The 17,908-nt window shown below is 43.1% G+C and overlaps 1 protein-coding gene across 1 annotated transcript in view; it reads left to right on the plus strand.

The window, feature by feature from the left end:
* The first annotated feature begins 2,114 nt into the window (after window positions 1-2,114).
* The window catches only part of LOC117743862 (inositol polyphosphate-5-phosphatase A), a 132,500-nt gene continuing 116,706 nt past the window's right edge, over window positions 2,115-17,908 (plus strand). The window contains exon 1 of the mRNA XM_034551764.1: window positions 2,115-2,662. Within this exon, the coding sequence (XP_034407655.1) occupies window positions 2,585-2,662 (78 nt within the window). The 5' untranslated portion in view covers window positions 2,115-2,584. The remainder of the gene's footprint in view (window positions 2,663-17,908) is intronic.

Genomic DNA, 17,908 nt, shown 5'->3' on the forward strand with positions numbered 1-17,908 from the left:
CCGCTAATGTTTTTAGCTTTGTCATCTTCGGGCCTCCTCCCGAGCAAAAGCTATTAACTCCCAGTCCTCCAAACCCAGCATGACTTAATGTAAGCATATACTGTGACAAAATGTTATCTTCATGATAAACACAAGTCAGTCAGGACTAAGAATGTTCCAGTACAGTCCACATGGTTTACATAGCTCTAATGGTGCTAGGTTATAGGGATGAGTATAATAGCACTGGCAGGGATATCTTCCATTAGATTGTTATCATCATCCTCTTCAAGTGTATGAATGACTAATTACAGATAATCTGTAGCATATCATGTTCACACATACAGAACACGATCACAACATGGGAGTCAAAAAGACACACACGCGCACACACACACACACTTTCACCATGCCAGTGCCAGACACAGCTGTGAGTGAGCACTCTCGTGTTGGTGCTAATCTCTCAGCTCTGTTCAAATCAAGGACTCTTACCAAGCCGTGACCCCCCCCCCCCCAAACCACACAGCTGTTAACATTATAGCTACTTGAGCCCGTCCTTTAGGCCTTTGGGGATTGCCACCGATCTCTCCTGTCACAGCTGGATACTCATTCAATATGGTGTACAGCAACATGGCCTAAACATGTGTTTAACTTTCTAATTAAAGTGACTACACCTAGGAGTTTGTTACCCCTTCTGTCCATTTAAGAGGAGTTCAGTGGGCAGTTGCCCAGCTGCTAATACGGTCCTGCCCTCAAATGACCTTTTTGGCTGCGGCGACCTATTTATGAACCCTGGTTCCCCCAAAACCATCAGGAGAGCTCACATCACGCAGCGTGAAAAGCTTCACGCATGATGATCCGTGAGTCATGCTGTGTTTCTGCTAGATATCGGGTGTCAAAAGCTAAGAGACATGCATGCAACACTTTTGCTAATTTTTGCTTTGTTAAAAATTTCCGCATTTGAATAGGTGCACGTCATCACCCTATCGAGTCTTAAAAAACGTTAATTTTTACACCTTTGGTTCCCTTGTTTTTGTTGGGACAGGCTTGGCTGTCTCTCTGAGCACCTTTGGCAGAATCCAGTGATGCACACTGATTAGTCTTCTAATGTGAAGTTTTCCAACATCTTCCTGCCAAACCCCAAACAGGAAACCTTCCGACTGAAGACTGGGTGTCCACATTTTGAGTGCAAATTTCACCTCAATGTTTTGGCTCCACAAACAAAAGCAGTTAAGGTTTACGGTAACATGCAATTACCCTGTAAGCTAAGTGACATTATATGACTGCTCTGGTGTGATGTGACCGATGAAGAAAGTCTAGCATCTGGCGAGTTAAAGAGACCACAGTGCTATAAAATGCCAGCGGACATTTGACCATACACTGCAAAGATATGTCCAGATTTCTCTGTTTATGGTGAATGTGTAAGAAATGTGTAGTTTTTCTTTCTTCTCCCAAGTGTTCAAAATGCACCCAGCGCAGCTTTGAAGGTATAAGTAGTAGTATGTTGTCGTCCCCCACTTTGCATTAAGTATTACACATGTTCTTTGACTGAGATGGTGAAGGTGTGGGTATTTGAGCCAGTATGTACGATACCCCATCTTAGTTGATTAGTCGACTATGATTTCTTTAATCGGTTAGTCCTTTTATTCATGCTGAATGACATCTCTGGTAAGCACAATATGGAAAAGTGGTTCTTCTTTGTGCAGGAACTGTTGATTAAATCAACTAACCAATAAGTCAACAAAATCGTATTAGTGTTGGTCGACAAAAAAATTATTTGGTTCAAGGACCAGAAACTTCTCACAGACATGTGCATCAGTAGCATTCAAGTGTGTGCTGATGAGAAAGCTGCATAGAGCTGATGTCTCTGAAACTTGAAGCTTAAAAAATTATTTATGCGAAGCACTTCAACAGTCCATGTCGTTTTCTCTATAGCAAATGTAATAGCAGGAGACGTGGATAAAGCTTACATAAAAAAAGTGGGTTGCCCATTCTAAAACATTCACCATGGTTGTGTCCGATAATGGACGCCGTAAAGTGAGGGACGCAGCCGCGGTGTTTACGGCGCGCTGGCCCTTTAAGACAGCCCCGTGTTTCCATTGGCACGGTGACGTCAGAGCAGCGTAGGACTCCAGCCTATCCTCTCTAGACTGCAAAGCAAATGGTCCTGGCAAAGAGTCCTGCTTTCGGAGAGAGACTTTTAACGCTGCACTAAAGCTGAGGGGGGATAAACACTCGTCGCTGGAATAAGCCAGAGCCCCCGGGCACTCGCCGTGGATTTAAACGGGAACTTTTGCGATGGCTCTGAAAACGATAAAGTAGTACGTGAAACCGCACGCAAACCCGCCGCCGCCAACAGATCGTCAACTGCAAAAGCAACTCCTCGCAGATGCACGGCCGCTGCTGAAAAATATGCTCCAGCCGAGCCGCTTCAACCCCGGCTTCATTAGCAAATACCGTACAGTGTTGTAACCACTTTCGCGAGACATTCTCCGGCTTCTGTTTGCTTCTGTTTTTTTTGTTTGTGTGTCCCCCCCCACCGCCCGCTCCTTACCCGCAAAGTCCCAGCTATTCCAGGTCCCCCCCTACCCACCTGCGAGAGAGAATTATGGCAGGGAAGATGACAGCAGCGCAAGGGACAGGAATACTGCTAGTGACAGCCAACGTTGGATCTCTGTTCGAGGATGTGAGTTTCTCCACTGATGGACGCCAATGTTTGTTGTCTTTTTTTCAAATCTCATGTCATACCACCAACAACATAGGTTTGCTAAATAACGTCTCCGCTGGTCGCGAGTTGCGTGCGGTCGCCTCAACACCTCTAGATTCTGCCGCATGCACACATGGGCCTCGCATGTAACCAATACAGACACATGCTAGCTCCTTGTGTTACGTCCTCTTTACACGAGCAGTGACGTATTTTCTCTCTCCCATGTCCTCCGCCTGTTCCGTATGAATGGCAATGTAAAAATGTGTGCAGGCCGTTACTGTTGCAGTGTATTTATTCTGTTAGCCAATCTGTAACTTGGCAGTTTTACCTTTTGCAGAGAAAACCTCACATTTGTTGTGTGATTGTGTCTATCACAGCAAGTACCACCGCACTCCCCTTAAGTTTAAAGCAATTTCCATTAGGGAAGCACAAACCCTGTACCACTTTAAATGTGCAACAGAAGTTTGCTGATGTTTGTGGTTGCTTGCCTTGTGGTATTATTGCCATAAGTATTTTTGTTGTTGCCCATTGCATCACTGGAGACGCTGCTTGCTAGATTTGTGTGTGTGTGGGTAGCTGATGTCTCCCCCCCCCTACCTTCATGTCAGAGCTGTCCTCCAGTATTCAGTAGTAGACAGTAACACTGATGCCAATTTAGATCGTAAAACTCACCAACGTCCATTTGCATCATTGTGAGCCACATTCAAATGTTCGTTCTAGATAAAGCCGCTTTGCTTGGCTGGAGAAAGCTCTGTGTGAAACTAGGTGTGCTGGTCCTTCTAAGGATAGTCTGTGCAGGTTGCTGAGTGATTCATGGGCTGTTCCAGAATGCATTTGGACTCCTTGCGGTTTCTGCGTCAAGGCTCCAACTTGGCATAGTGGCACCAAACGACAGCAGGAAGTGCACCGTTACAGTCACCCCTCAGAAGTTCAAGCACTTTGGGTCACTCTGTGTCTATAGAAAGCATCTTCTTCTTCTTCTTCTTCTTCTTCTTCTTCTTCTTCTTCTTCTTCTTCTTCTTCTTCTTCCCTCCCCTCTCCCCTGTGTGAGGAGCTGATCACAAACACAAGGTCTCCCTCACTAGAGGAAGCCTATAAATAGCCCGTTTCTCACACAAGCAGTGCACTTTTGGTGTCTTGTAATCTTTTTTTGTAAAACTTTTGTTGGTCTCCCCACCAGGCTTCTTACAGACGAGCAAAAATGCACATTAGAGTGTGTTTCCTTCTGCTGGTCATACATGAGGCGGTCCGCAGTGTGTTGGCGCCCCTCATGATGCGCGCACAAGCTCAATGAAGTCTTTGTGGACTGCCTTTTCCCCGCTGTCGGGTCCACCGGGGAGACTATTCTGTCTGACGCCTGGTCCTCTCAAGACACCATGTGAAAAGCATCGGGCCCCTTCTGGAGTTCTATTCCCAGATCCCAAACGTTCCTCTGCCCACTGCGACACGCATTACATGGTCTGTAGGCTCCTGTGTTTACAGCCATTATGGCTATAAACAGCCAGTTAACATGCAGCCGCGCAAGTGTTTGGACAAGGAGTGCCACTCTGCAAGTATTGATTAAAGCCTTAAATGTGCAATATGCCTAGATTTATGTATACCACCCCCCCTCCTGTCCTTGTTGATCAAGGATGTGGGAGAAGGAGGAAGAGAAGGAGGCGACTGTGGACAAATGTTCAAGGGTTGATCAATAAGTTTAACCTCGGCCGACGCTGACTGTGTTATCATCATATGCTGTTATGGCCTCTGGGAGTTTGGACCCTGCGGGTTGCAGCAAGAATTGTGAGTGTCTGTTTTTAAATGGAACTGGTCGCCATGTGGCAAAGTACTTTTTTTTGTTTGTGGTGGTTTGGGTTTAAAGGAATACTATGTAGAAAGCAGAAATAGCACAAATATTTATGCGTACTTAAAAACAAACCCATTTATTGTTATGAAAAAAAGTATAGCAGAAATCCTGTCCCATTGATTGTTCATGCCCACTCCAAAGTTTCAGCAAATATAACTTCAGCATTTGTTATTCGAAGACTATAACAAACTGATTTCAATAAGTTTATGCATCAAACGTACAGGGTCTTAGTTTTAAGGTGGGTTTATAAACTGCATCACAGCTCCGTGCCGAAGGCCACTGGACTAACCACCAACTCTGCTTCAATTAAGTCTCCCAGTACTGCTGTTCCAGTTAAATGTCTGCTTGTAATCCTATTTGTCTGGGTCTTTCTCTGACACTGTTACTTATTCATATGGAAAATAATCTCTAATCCGTTGCGCTAGTTTTGAAATGCGCTCACGTGGCCTGTGCACGGTGATCAAAACTCATTGTGTTGTTGAGCCAATAGAACTTTCTCCGACTCCGGGTATCGTTTGAAAAAACATCTAAAGCAACGCAAACGGTCATCCTTCTCCGAATGTCATTATGGCTGCAAACATTGCGCTCTCCCGTGTTTTTAAACTGGCCATCCTTTAAGCAAAGACTGTTTCATGTTGACCATGTGCCATTTACGACAAAACTGCACAACGGCTTGGGACAATGAATCTTAAACATACATTAGCTAAACATTAAGGCCTCCCAAGCCTTGGGATGTTTGCTCCCCAGCATTTGCCTTGTTATCCATTTCCCATCCTGTAGACACGGTGGAAAATGCACTGCAACGTTCCCGTGGGTCCCGCAGGATTCCTGGTACAAAGTCAGCTTGTGGTACACAGTTTAACATAGTGAACCAATTAAAGGGGACAGTTCATGCTCATTTCCAGGTTTATGTTTAAGTTGTGGGTTTCTCTTCGAAGATCTTTACATGCTTTAAAGTTCAAAGAAACCTCTTTATTTTTTTTACTGTCTATCTGATGGCACCTGTCTCCGTCTGAAATGTTCCGTTTAGGCGTGGAATTGCATTTGCAAGGCAACAGCTTGGGTTCCTCTTTATTTCCTTTCAACTGATGTCATTCACATGCACCTGAAGAACAGACGTAGTTAACAATGGAGTGGGAATGCTCGCGTCCGAAACGCGTTCAGAGAGCTCTGGAGTGCTTCTTGTCTTTGGTTTATGACCGCACCGCAATGCCTGAGCTGCAGGTTTTAATTCTCAAAGAGGACGGCGGTTAATTCTTGACGTGCGCTCGCAGTCTGCTGTATCGTCAAACCAGCTCCGGGCTTTGGAATGGAAAGTTTTGATTGGTGGAGTTTGTGCTTGAGAAAATCTTATTAACAAAACGCTTGAGTGCTGAATGCCAGGCGCCGCCTACAATCCAAGTACCTGCGGTGAACATGCTCCACAGGACTCTAATACAGTTGATTTAAGGTCTTCCACCACCCAAAACTTCCTAGTCCTTGCTAGTTGTGTTTACAGCAAGCTTTGGTTTGCTTGTGTTTGTGCAGTCTAAACCTAAATAAATCAGACACAAATATAACAAAGTTCACTTTTTTTCCACTGCGGCGCAGCCCAGAGAAAACAAACTGTAGGTGTGAATCGAGTGTCCTCGTCCACTATGTGATCTCTAAGGGGTAACTGAAGCTTGCTCGCTGACGGAGATCCCATCATGACTTGAGGAGACTTCCCAGGATCAACCTGAATGTTTCGGATGCCGACTCTCCGGCCAGCGCTTAGCGCTGAGCGGCTGCTCGCTGTTGCTTGCATTCTCCCAACGATGGCTTTCCACAGGCGCTGAACGCCGTCTGGCGTGGTTTTCATTTAATTACAACCACTCTCCTTTTGATTACACACACACACACACACACACACACACTCTGAGTGTTGTGCAGTAGGTCCCTCTTGGGGGGTTCGGTCTTCAAACTTCCTTGTCATCAAGTGTCTCCTGTCCTCTGACGGCTCCTTTAGCTCGGGCTATTGTAATAATAATAATAATATTGTAGGCCATGTTTCCACCACTAAACGTAGCACAGAGCAGGAAAAGCGTCAAACTCTGGAAGTGTGGTTCGAGTGGTCTTTGTCATTACCAGACGTAATGTAATCCTTTGCATGTCATAGTGGATAGAGCGGTGCGGTTCCAAATCTACTCTCCTAGTAAAAACATGGGAAGATGTTACTGCGGCCGGCATACAAACTAGATTTAGCCTTCAGTCACATGGCTGGTGGCAGTGAATTCCCTAACTGAATAATGTAATTGAGCATTCGGGGCATATGTATTTATAGCGTTGGCAGTTGCGGTCTAAATATGTGATGCGGGACAGGATGCTGTGTCGAGGATGAAATGCCATATGCAGGCGACGTGAAAAGGACTTCATTTATCTTATCAAGTCTTTACTGAGTTCTCTGTGTTTTCTCCAGTTTCCTTTATCTTGTTTCAGTTTAAGACCCTGACTAAATACTTCATCTGATTCGCTTGATTTTTGTTTCTCTTCTCCTGCCAAAAGTCCGCTCAAGTCCGTCGCTGCAGGAGTGGAAAGGTTTATGAAAGAAAGATCAGATGATGCTATTTTGGTTTTCTCCCCCTCCCTCCACTCTGCCCTCTTCCATCCTGTCATAACACAGACTTAGAATTTCAAAAAGGGAAACAAAAGAGCTGAGTTTGGAACGAAAATTAAACTGTTCTTCATCATTATATAGCACCATACAGTAGGGTTGACACAATACCAAAATTATAACTTCGATACGATACCTGCCATAAATATCACGATACCCGATACTTACGATACCAGAATTCGATACGATACCACAAATACGATACGATACTGATATATTTATCTATGATAGTAATAAAGAAAACATCTGTATGGTTACCTTTTTACCAGCTTGTTCCTGCCCAACTTTTTCAACACTTAACAAATGGCATTAATATTAGTATTAGCCTATAGTAGGGTTGCACGGTGTACCGATTCTAAAAAGGTACCGCAGTACCACTTCGTTCAAAACGATACGGTTTTGTATATTTTTAATATCGATACTTATTTAAAAATAGCGCGCGACCAGAGCGCACTGCACTCACTGCTCCGCCCCTGTCATGGTGCCCAGCGCGTTGACTGCAAGGGGGCGGGGCTGCGCTCACACACGAACAGTGACATGGAATCAAGTGCCGGAACTTTTGCCGATCGTCATCGGCTTTTTGTAAAAAAAAAAAAAAAGATGCCAGAAGTGAAATCTGGAAGTACTTTGGCTACATTGCGGACAGTGTTTCAAAGCCACTCAGACCAGGGAGCAACACGTCAAACATGGCAAAGCACCTTTCAGACAGACACCCTGAACTTTTCAAAGAGTTCAAAGAACGACAGGTAAGCACATGTGATTATAAACATGATGCACACCTTAAGCTCACCTATATACAGCCCAACACGAGTAGCCTTAGCCTAGTTTAACGACCAGCCTATGTGATCATGCGGTCACAATGCACACACGTGTACTAAATGAAACACAATTGATGCAAAATGGCTACATGCTGGTGGAGGCCTGAGGGTGGATCTCTTTTTTTTTTTTTGTGAAGGGAAAATAATTATTCCATGAATTAAGATAAAATATGAACTTTACAATTGCTCATACTTATGAAAGGAGCTATGTAGTCATCTGGTCAGATATGGACAAAAGGCCTATATAGCCGTGTATAATCAATGCTATGATGCCACCATGTAGTTTTCATTAATATCTTGCTATAGGCTGTCACGATACCAAAATTATAACTTCGATACGATACCCGCCATAAATATCAAGATACCCGATACTTACGATACGATACCACAAATATGATACGATACTGGTATATTTATCTATAATAGTAATACATAAAACATCTGTATGGTTCCCTTTTTACCAGCTTGTTGTGGGGTCAGATCAGTCTCAATATTTGCAAATGCACACAGAGAGACTTACAAATGCAAACAACGATTTACAAATGCGCACAGAACAAATTACAAATATGTTTGATATCGTTTTGAACGTTTTTAGTATCGGTACACCGTGCAACCCTAGTGGTGATAACAGTGTACGAATGTCATGAATGTTGCAATCTGTATATCCAACCACATCACACAATAACCAGCGAATTGCAGCTTTTGCATGGTGGGGTTTTTGAAGAGCCCTAGGTGTCTGCGTCACTCAGTGCTTGTTCTCTTCACACAGTAGTGTTGATGGAATTCTTGCTTGTTCCAGCCTGTCACACAAGTTGGCTCTCTCCGAAAAAGTCATCTCTGTCCTTTTTTTCGCATTCATCTGAATGGGAAATACCGAAGGAATTAGGGAATACCACAAGATTCATGCCGCACATTTTAGGTAACTTTGACCTCCTCCGTAACGCTTTATTTAACAAAATAATGTACAATCTTTAGAACATTACCTGCGAGCTAGCTAGCCCAGCCAGTAGTCTGTGCATCGGCATTATTGTCATTTGCACCATCAAACCCTCACCCCTTTTCAAAATATATAGCTGCTGAGTTCCCTTGGTAAGCCTCACATTGCGTGTTTCATCAGAGAAAACATAGTTTTATTTTTTCCTCCAGTTCTTCCCCTTAATGTCCGACACATGTCCGTCAACGTATAACTGAACAGTGTGCTCGTATGCGTCTTTGCATGTATCTTTTTATTCTTTCGGTACATCTGCTGTTTTTTTGTCCTGAGCTGTATCGCCAAGGTGCTGAGTCGGGTCGCTGTGCCCCATTGAGCCTAGATAAGGGTGGGAGCATTTCTACGCAGAGCAGACTAACCCTGGGTTCACTCCAAGAGAGCCAGAATGGGAAAATCCAAAGGTGGGGGACACCCAGCCCCATAAGATTCCCTGAGGGTAAAACAGGGTATGGGGTTCCAGTCCGCATGAGAATTGATATACGATGGAGGCATCAAGTCTGCTCGAGTTGTTTTCATTTGTTTTGCAAACATTTCTTTTTGGATCTTTCCTTTTCAGTGTAGGTAACCCTCTTCAGCCATAGTTGCATTAGCCATAGTAATTAACAAGGCTCATTAAAGTCAGATGTTTAACACCTCTGAAGTAGTTATTAAGTGTGTTATCTGAATGCAGCATGGTGTATCGCACAGTAACCTGTGCCAATTAGGGGAACAATGTAACCATGGTGCTGCAATTGGCGGCATCAGGAATGTTGGTTGAGAAGAGTACCTGACAATAAAGGGCTTACAATTCAATATATTGCGAGGCTATATATAATCTCTTTCTGTAAATAAGAAGTGGATGTAGTCAGCATGACGTCACCCATTGTTTTGAGTTTCAAAACTTGTCCATCGCCATCTTTACCTTTTTGCAACCAGTGAACGGAAGTGACCATATCTGGACGGCGTTGCAGTGACTTGGTGTTCTCTTGTAGGCATAGCGACCTGTCAATCACAAGGTAGCCCCGCCATAAAGCATACCCTGCTTTATGGTCTATTTGACTCTAAATGAAGCATACTTTACTAAATGAGCATCATGCTGTATTGAAGAAGACTTGAAACTAGCGATTGAGACCATAAACTCAAGTTTCGAATCAAAATCGAATTCCGGTGACTGTCAGAAGTTTATGTAGCACTTTCATGCTGCTGCTGTGCATATTTATATTTTTTTATCAATAAGTGATTGTAAGCATTATTAGACTGCAGGTCTAATAATCACGGAAGGTCACGGAGTAGTGTGGGTAAATTTCGGGATGTTAAAGACCAGTCGAGCGGCTGCATTCTGGATGAGCTGTAAAGGTTGAATGGCATGAGCAGGTAGACCTGCCAGGAGGGAGTTACAGTAGTCTAGTCGCGAGATGATCAGAGCCTGGTCCAGAAACTGTGCCGCATTCTGAGTGAGAAGGGGTCGTATTCTCCTGATGTTGTACAGCATGTACCTACAGGAGCGTGTTTTTGCGGTAATGTTGGCAGTCAGGGAGAGTTGACTGTTGAGTGTCACACCGAGGTTCCTGGCAGTCAGAGTCGGGGCCAACACTGAGTTGTTGAAGGTAATAGTCAGGTCGTGGTTGGGAGAGCCTTTTCCTGGAAGGAAGTAGTTCAGTTTTGTCAGGGTTAATTTTCAGGTGGTGTGCGGACATCCACTGAGAGATGTTACGGCGTTAACAGGTTACGCCTGCGCATGCGCAACGGCCAAGATTCTTGGCGACTCGCCAGGTCCTACCTGCGTGAGATCGGCTTTTCAGCTGTTGCCCTTCAAAACAAAAGCTAAGTTCAGAACGAAGCCCAGATGAGAAAAACTTTCATGAATGCCAAATTTGTCCCGAAAACTGCGTAAGAGGAGTTCAGAAAATCACCAAATCAAAATCCAGGAGCCGGCTCACAGACTGCCTCAGACTGACTGTCTATGCTTATGAGCCCAACTACAAGCTCACAGGCAGCGTTCAGTCACAGCCATCACACTGACTGGAGTCGCATGACTTCTGATGGCATTGTGATGGGACACAGAGCTGAACTGAACTTACATTAGTTGCACTGACTGAGAATTTTATCAGTGTTGTGTTGTAGCTTCAGTTGATAAATACAACATTAATATTGGTAGTTTAGTTCATCCAGCCTGCTCATTGCAAATGTGTTTTCTCTTCTTCATATTGTGTGCGGTTAACAAACAATTTACTTTTTATGTTGCACTGAAATTAAGTCATTTAGTGTGTTCTTGGTCACATCAATTTGAAAGTGTTTGATTTCATTCAATCACAATGAGGCCAAATAAAAAGCCTCAAGTTGTAAGTACAGTCTGGACAGTGTTTTTCTCTCAATGCCTCAATAGGTATATCTTGCCTGTCACCAAGGCAGAGGTCAGGGATCTTGGGCTTAAAAAGGTTGGTGACCACTGCTCTGATGTTTCAGTTTTACAAGAATATGTAATTCTTGCCAAAACTGCTTAAGGAGAAAGGTCCGTTTACCTCAAGGTAGAAAGTAAAATAGAGCCAAGTCTCTGGTAGACTTGGATTACAGAACAAATACTCAAACCCTAGCTGGTTTAGTTGTGTTTTAGTCACTTGAGTAAAAGCAAAAATCACAGCTCAGAGCTAACACACACTGTAAAAAGAGAATAGTTGGACCAACTTAATTGAATTACTTCAATTGGTAACACACAAATTAATTAAGTGTTCTCAAATTAAATTAACAAGTTAGATTAATACAAATTATTTAAGTCAGATCTATGTAATAATTGATTGTTTTCAAAAATAAATCTGCTAATGTTAAAACAAGACGCAGCAGAGTTCAATGACTGTTCAATGAAACAGTCCCTTTAACAATCATTTACTGTAACCGTTCAAATTAAATAGAGCCACATTACTGCCTTGTCAATAGCACTTTATTTTAAGAGTATACCTTACCTTAGATAGTCCAATGAGTTGTGTTCCACCAGTCAGGGAAAGAAATCCTGAGAAGAAAAATTCAAAACATTAATATTAAGGGGAGAGGACATTGACACTTGCGTAAACAGTTAAATTGTGTTATTCATTACCCCACCAGGTACTAGTTTGTTAGGACCAAGTGAGAAGACTTAACAGCAGCTAACAAACAATACAGCAGCTTATTTGCACAATAGCACAGCAATACTGAGCTGGGTATCGCGTACCTTAACGTTAACCACCGCAACCCATCACTGTGGCGCTTTCACACAGCGAGTATTTATCACCGCAGCCTACCTGTAATTCGCTTGGGGGCAAGCTAATGTAAGCCTTACCCAGCTCATTATTGATGCGCTAATGTGCCAATAAGAAGCTACACCAGTACACAACACAAATAAGCAACTTGAACCACGAGTCCCACCCGCATAAACCTACGGTCTGCAAGCAAGCTACCACCTGCTTTGATATTTAGCTAACCGCTAGCTTGTTCATGCTACAGGCTCGCTAGCAATATGCTAACTGGCATTGCAGCAGGGCAAGAACATAATAGCAATTTGAATAGCTAGGTTACTTGCCGGTGAAAGTACACCGAGGCTATAAATGTTACGAAAGGTTTAACACAAAACGAGTAAAATGCTTGATAAATGTTATTATAAAACATGCTAACGTTAGCATGACGAGGGCTGGTTTGGTTTGTCAGTTTACTAGCTAGCTAAATACTTAGTGACTTAATGCTTAACACAATGTAACTTAATTTAGGTGGTTACATTTTATATATGACATATTACATTATTTGTACATACAAAACAAAATTTAGCACTAGACTTACCTTTGATCCAAGTCACCTTCACATGAAAAAATGGTGTCTCGACGAGGAAAAATCTGGAAATGATGTGGACGTCATGACGTCAGACGCACAACACAAGAGAACCCTAATTGATTTGCTTTCACTGAAATGAGAATAGTAGGTTAAGGGAACAACGTGTACATTCAAATTGATATAATGCACAAAAGTAGATTGACTTCACTAAAGCAGAAATCTGATTGAGACTCATTTAAAAATGTACATTACTTCAACTACTACTGAAATACTCTTTTTAGAGTGCAGCTCAAACAGTTCAGATAAGTAAGACAGTACAGACTAGCAATCCAGTAGACCCAATACAGCAGATACAATAGTAATATGGCAGAGAACCCTCTTTAAAGAATGTACTCAGCCAAGATCCAGGAAGTCCAGAAGTCTGAAGACTTAGGAGATGCACACTGTTTCCTGCTCTGGAGTTGGGCATTCGGTCAGAACATCCGGATGATGTTATGCCGTGCTTCTATAAATATCCAGTAATATTTGCTTGTAAACATACATTTGTCATGAAAAGGCGTGTTTATATATCATTGCTCAAAAGTGTCTCCCGTCACTCAGGACTACGTCTGGTTTCTCTCAACAACCCACCAAGCCATAATGGAAAACTCCCTCCCAATGAACTTCAGTATTTGACTGTTTAATACCCTCTCTGGTTCCCATTTAAGGCAAGCCAAGATGTACGCTATTAGAACAATACATACATACAGACACACACACACACACACACACGCACACGCACACGCACACGCACACGCACACGCACACGCACACGCACACGCACACGCACACACACACACACACACTCTAATACGGTCCCACTACTGGCCCTCTGTCACTCCTAAAATAGCTTGATAGCTCCTGTTATGTCACAAGGCACTCCAAAGAGTTTCAGCTTTGCGTTTATTACACTTGAGCATGCAGATTGTGTAAGAGTGACGGTGTAACCGCACAGTACATGGGGTTATTATTTTAGTGTGGCCATTGGCAGTCGTCGGGCCGCATCCAAAACGCACATGCTGTTTTCCTCCCTCAGATGCAAACAGAGGGCCAGCTGCACAGCGTTGAGTGTTACTCCTCAGCAAGCTGCTGTGGCGATGGAGCTTGGCGCCTGCTTTAATTACTGCATCATTAGTCCTCCCACACTCAGCCTCACTCCTGGAGAAAACGAAGACCCTGAACAGTTTAAATGTTTATTTTTTTTCTAAATAGCAAACATTAGTAACACAGATTAATGCTGAATTCTAAAACTGCAAACTGTAGTTTCTTGAGCACCCTCTATTTCGCATTATAAGCAGTATTTAAACAAATAGGCAAGTGTCATGTGATACATCTAGGGGAGCGGCCCCCAATCTTTTTTGAGCCACGGACTGGTTTCGTGTCAGACAATATTTTCACGGACCGGCCTTCATAGTGTGGTCGATAAATATGACGTAATAAAATGATACGACCGGCATATAGTGCATAAAAATACAACTCACCATGACGCCGAATTAGTAGGAGCCCTGAGCTTGTTTATCTGCAACGAGCCGGTGTTACGGTTTAACAAGCGACCGTGTTAACTGGCGACGTAGTTACTGCAGCTATTGAAAATAGGATGAGAACACGTAGTTGTCCTCGTGAATGCCGCATTGTTACATTTTTCAATACAGTGTTAAATCCCCTCATATAAAATGTATATATATATATATGTCATACACAAAATAAACAGTGCGGTATTCACGAGGACAGCTACGTGTTCTCGTCCTTTTTTCCAAAAAGCTGGCGTAACTACGACAACAACGGACACGTTCGGCTGTAAGTCGCCAGTTAACAGGGTCGCCTGTAACACTGTAACACCGGTGCCATCTCAGGGTACGGGAGACCATGACACCCGACGTGTGTTTGTTACGTCCAGTCTGCTCCGTAACTTAGTTTTCGTCGCTGTCATTGCAGAAAACCTGCTTCACAAAGAAGCTCTCCAAAGACGTCTGTTTTTTTTACTAATTTTCTCTGGCTTGTGGGTTTGCTTTCACTCGCTAGCTTTTCTCAAGAGGTTACTTATACGTAATACGTGACCTCTTGAGATGTGCGACGTATTTCGTGACCTTTTGAGAGACTAAGATGCACAGTCGGTATCCGGTCCTTTTTCAAAATATTTTTTTTTTCCGACTATGATAAAAAAAAAAAAAAAATTCTCATTCACTCGTTCTGTGCGACTCGGTACCAACCGACGGTTGGGTTGGCGACCGCTGTACTAGAGAATGTAGTTTTTGTACATATGTTTTTTTTATGTATATGAAATATACCGTATTTCTTTGTTATTAACAGGGGTGTATTTGCAAACTCCATTTATCGATGAAGGCCAGAAAGCTAGTAAATACACTTTGAGTTAACCATTTATTTTCCATCAAATTACTATTTAGTGCTGTCAAAGTAAAAATGTCCAAAATGAAACAATGGAATTAGAGTCAAGACAGAACAGAAGAACATCTCTCTGAGATTCTTCGTCTCAGCTAAAAAGCTTGCAGCTCTATTGTTGCCTGTGCTGATGTGCTGGGTGGGAATGCAACCACTCCCCACTGTGTGTGTGTGTGTGCACTCGCTGGGTTATCACTTGGTCTTCCACCAGCGACAGTGAAGTTTCCACCACGGACAGCTGGAACAATGCAGACCCTTCCTCGTCTCCCTGCCTCTCCTCTCCCAGCTATAAATAAATCTTGTCCGCAAGTATATCTTTTGTCCAAGACATCCTATTATTTCTTAATGCTGTTGCCAGAAGAAATTGTCCCATGTTCCCTGAGCCTGGGAAACCGTGTGACAGTTAAGTGCTTTGCTTCACCCAAGTTTCCTCTTCCAGGGATGAAAGCAGCGAGAAAGTACGGCTGCTTTCCTTACGGATAATTTCCTTTGACGTTGAAACGGAAGTCTTAATTTAGACCAGTCGACAAGTCAAAAAATAAGGAAAAGATGAAAATTGTGCACAATTTCATCCATAAGATAAAACATTGTCTGAAAAAATATAACTTATATATAATAAGAGCCAATTGAAATTGTTCTTCACATTTTTTAATAACAAAATTGTATCTCAATTAAATCCAATATGACTGCTCTAAGAAGTATTGGTTTGGCATCGCCTCGACCATTATACGTTTGATACAGGGAGCTCGTAGGCGTCAGCCCGCTTCATTGATCACTGGCTTTAGTCCAGGGGTGGGCAAACTTTTTGGCTCAGGGGCCACATTGACTTTTAAAATATGACAGACGGGCCGGGCCAGTATCAGATGGATGGAGAGCAGGGGCGTTTGTAGGATTCCAAGAAAGGGGGGGCTAAGCCCCAAGGGGAGTGTCAGCGCGCAGCAAATTTTTCTTGGCGCCCCTGATAGCCATTGTTTCTGACAGTTCATAGATTGGTGTAATCAGAAATAGTGTGATTTTGCTCTGTAGTTTTGCTTCATTCAGTATATGATAACACAAGAGACAGAATTTCAGGGTCAGTGATATTTTATGCTCAGTTGGACACTATCACTGAAATAGAGATGAACTAGTTCAGTGTCAAATATACCATTCAATGGAAAAAAATATAATCTATATTAATGCAAAGAATAGAGCGATGTCGATAGTTATTTCTTGTATTTCGTATTCGCTTGTTCACACTCGCTCAATGGAGTGGCTCAATTTCTAACTTCCCTTTCATTTGCCTCAAGTAAACCTGAATGTAAGCAGGTAACACTCGTTAACAACTACCGACAGCCACATTCTGTAACTACCTGGACTTAAAGGTAAACCTGAATGTAAGCAGGTAACACTCGTTAACAACTACAGACAGACACATTCTGTAACTACCTGGGCTTACAGGTAAACCTGAATGTAAGCAGGTAACACTCGTTAACAACTACAGAGACACATTCTGTAACTACCTGGACTTACAGGTAAATCTGCATGTAAGCAGGTAACACTCGTTAAAACTACCGACAGCCACATTCTGTAGCCCCCCTAAAATAGGCCTAATGACGCCCCTGATGGAGAGTGTTTGTAGGAACCAATACGAATTACAAGTAAAAGCCAATAACTAAAAAGTAAAGAAAACGTTTCAGTGGGAACAGTGTTGTTGGTCCGGGGCAGTGCTGTGACGCTTCTCTGTTCCCGACTTGAGTTTCCTGAAGCACGATGACGGCAACAGACCAGCATCGATGTTTCTTAATGCTCATTTATTGCTCATCTCTTTCAGGCTGTTTGTGTGCGCGCTCTCCTGCAGCAAAAATTGTGACAGCGCTCTTTAACCTGCCGTGTTCTGCTGCAGGAGCGCGCACACGCAGCCCCGAGGGTACAAAGCATTACAGCGGTCTTTACTATAATTTATAACTGGGATGCTGACTGCTCAACCCAGCCGCTATTTGGGAAAGAGGAGGAGGAGGAGGAGGAGGAGGAGGAGGAGGAGGAGGAGGAGGAGGAGGAGGAGGAGGAGGAGGTGGCGGCAGGCCGGAACAACGTGACAGGGATTAAAATATGTACGTCTATAAAATACTAATGAATGATATTAATAACAGGTTTAACCTACTGGTATTTCCGGTGCAGAGTATCGAGGGTAGCAAAGCTTCGTCGACTAATTGCACATGTTTCTACACAAAAGTTAGCAAAGGAGACACACGGCTAAATCAAGTACATTGGATATTTTTAAGAATTATGTGATCTGACATGCTTAAGTGATGATCTTCCTGGTGCTCATTGGGACACATTACAAATTGCACTGTGCTTCAGTCCGGGATAAAAAAGATTTGCGACAAATTCGTTACATAGATTTGAACATAGACAGATAGACAGTCGAACAACAATTTAAGTGGTCATTGATTTGAATGGGCTGTAGATAAAAGAAAGACACACACACACACACACACACACACACACACACACACACACACACACTTGTTTGAAGGCTTGCCCTGGACCTTTGCCCACCGGTTTGTGAGAGGCTGTTTAGAAATGGGAAAAAGGAGCACATTCATCCACCTGCTAATGCTCATCATTTAGCTTTTACAGGTATTTGGTTTGTACCGGTGACGGATGGAAACCTTGTTAAAATGTGTGAAACTTATAAACGTATGTTCCTGCACAAGCAATGCTCGCTGTGTCAGTCGGGTTG

The sequence above is a fragment of the Cyclopterus lumpus genome, chromosome 15 (assembly GCF_009769545.1).
Source record: "Cyclopterus lumpus isolate fCycLum1 chromosome 15, fCycLum1.pri, whole genome shotgun sequence".
Taxonomy (NCBI): domain Eukaryota; kingdom Metazoa; phylum Chordata; class Actinopteri; order Perciformes; family Cyclopteridae; genus Cyclopterus; species Cyclopterus lumpus.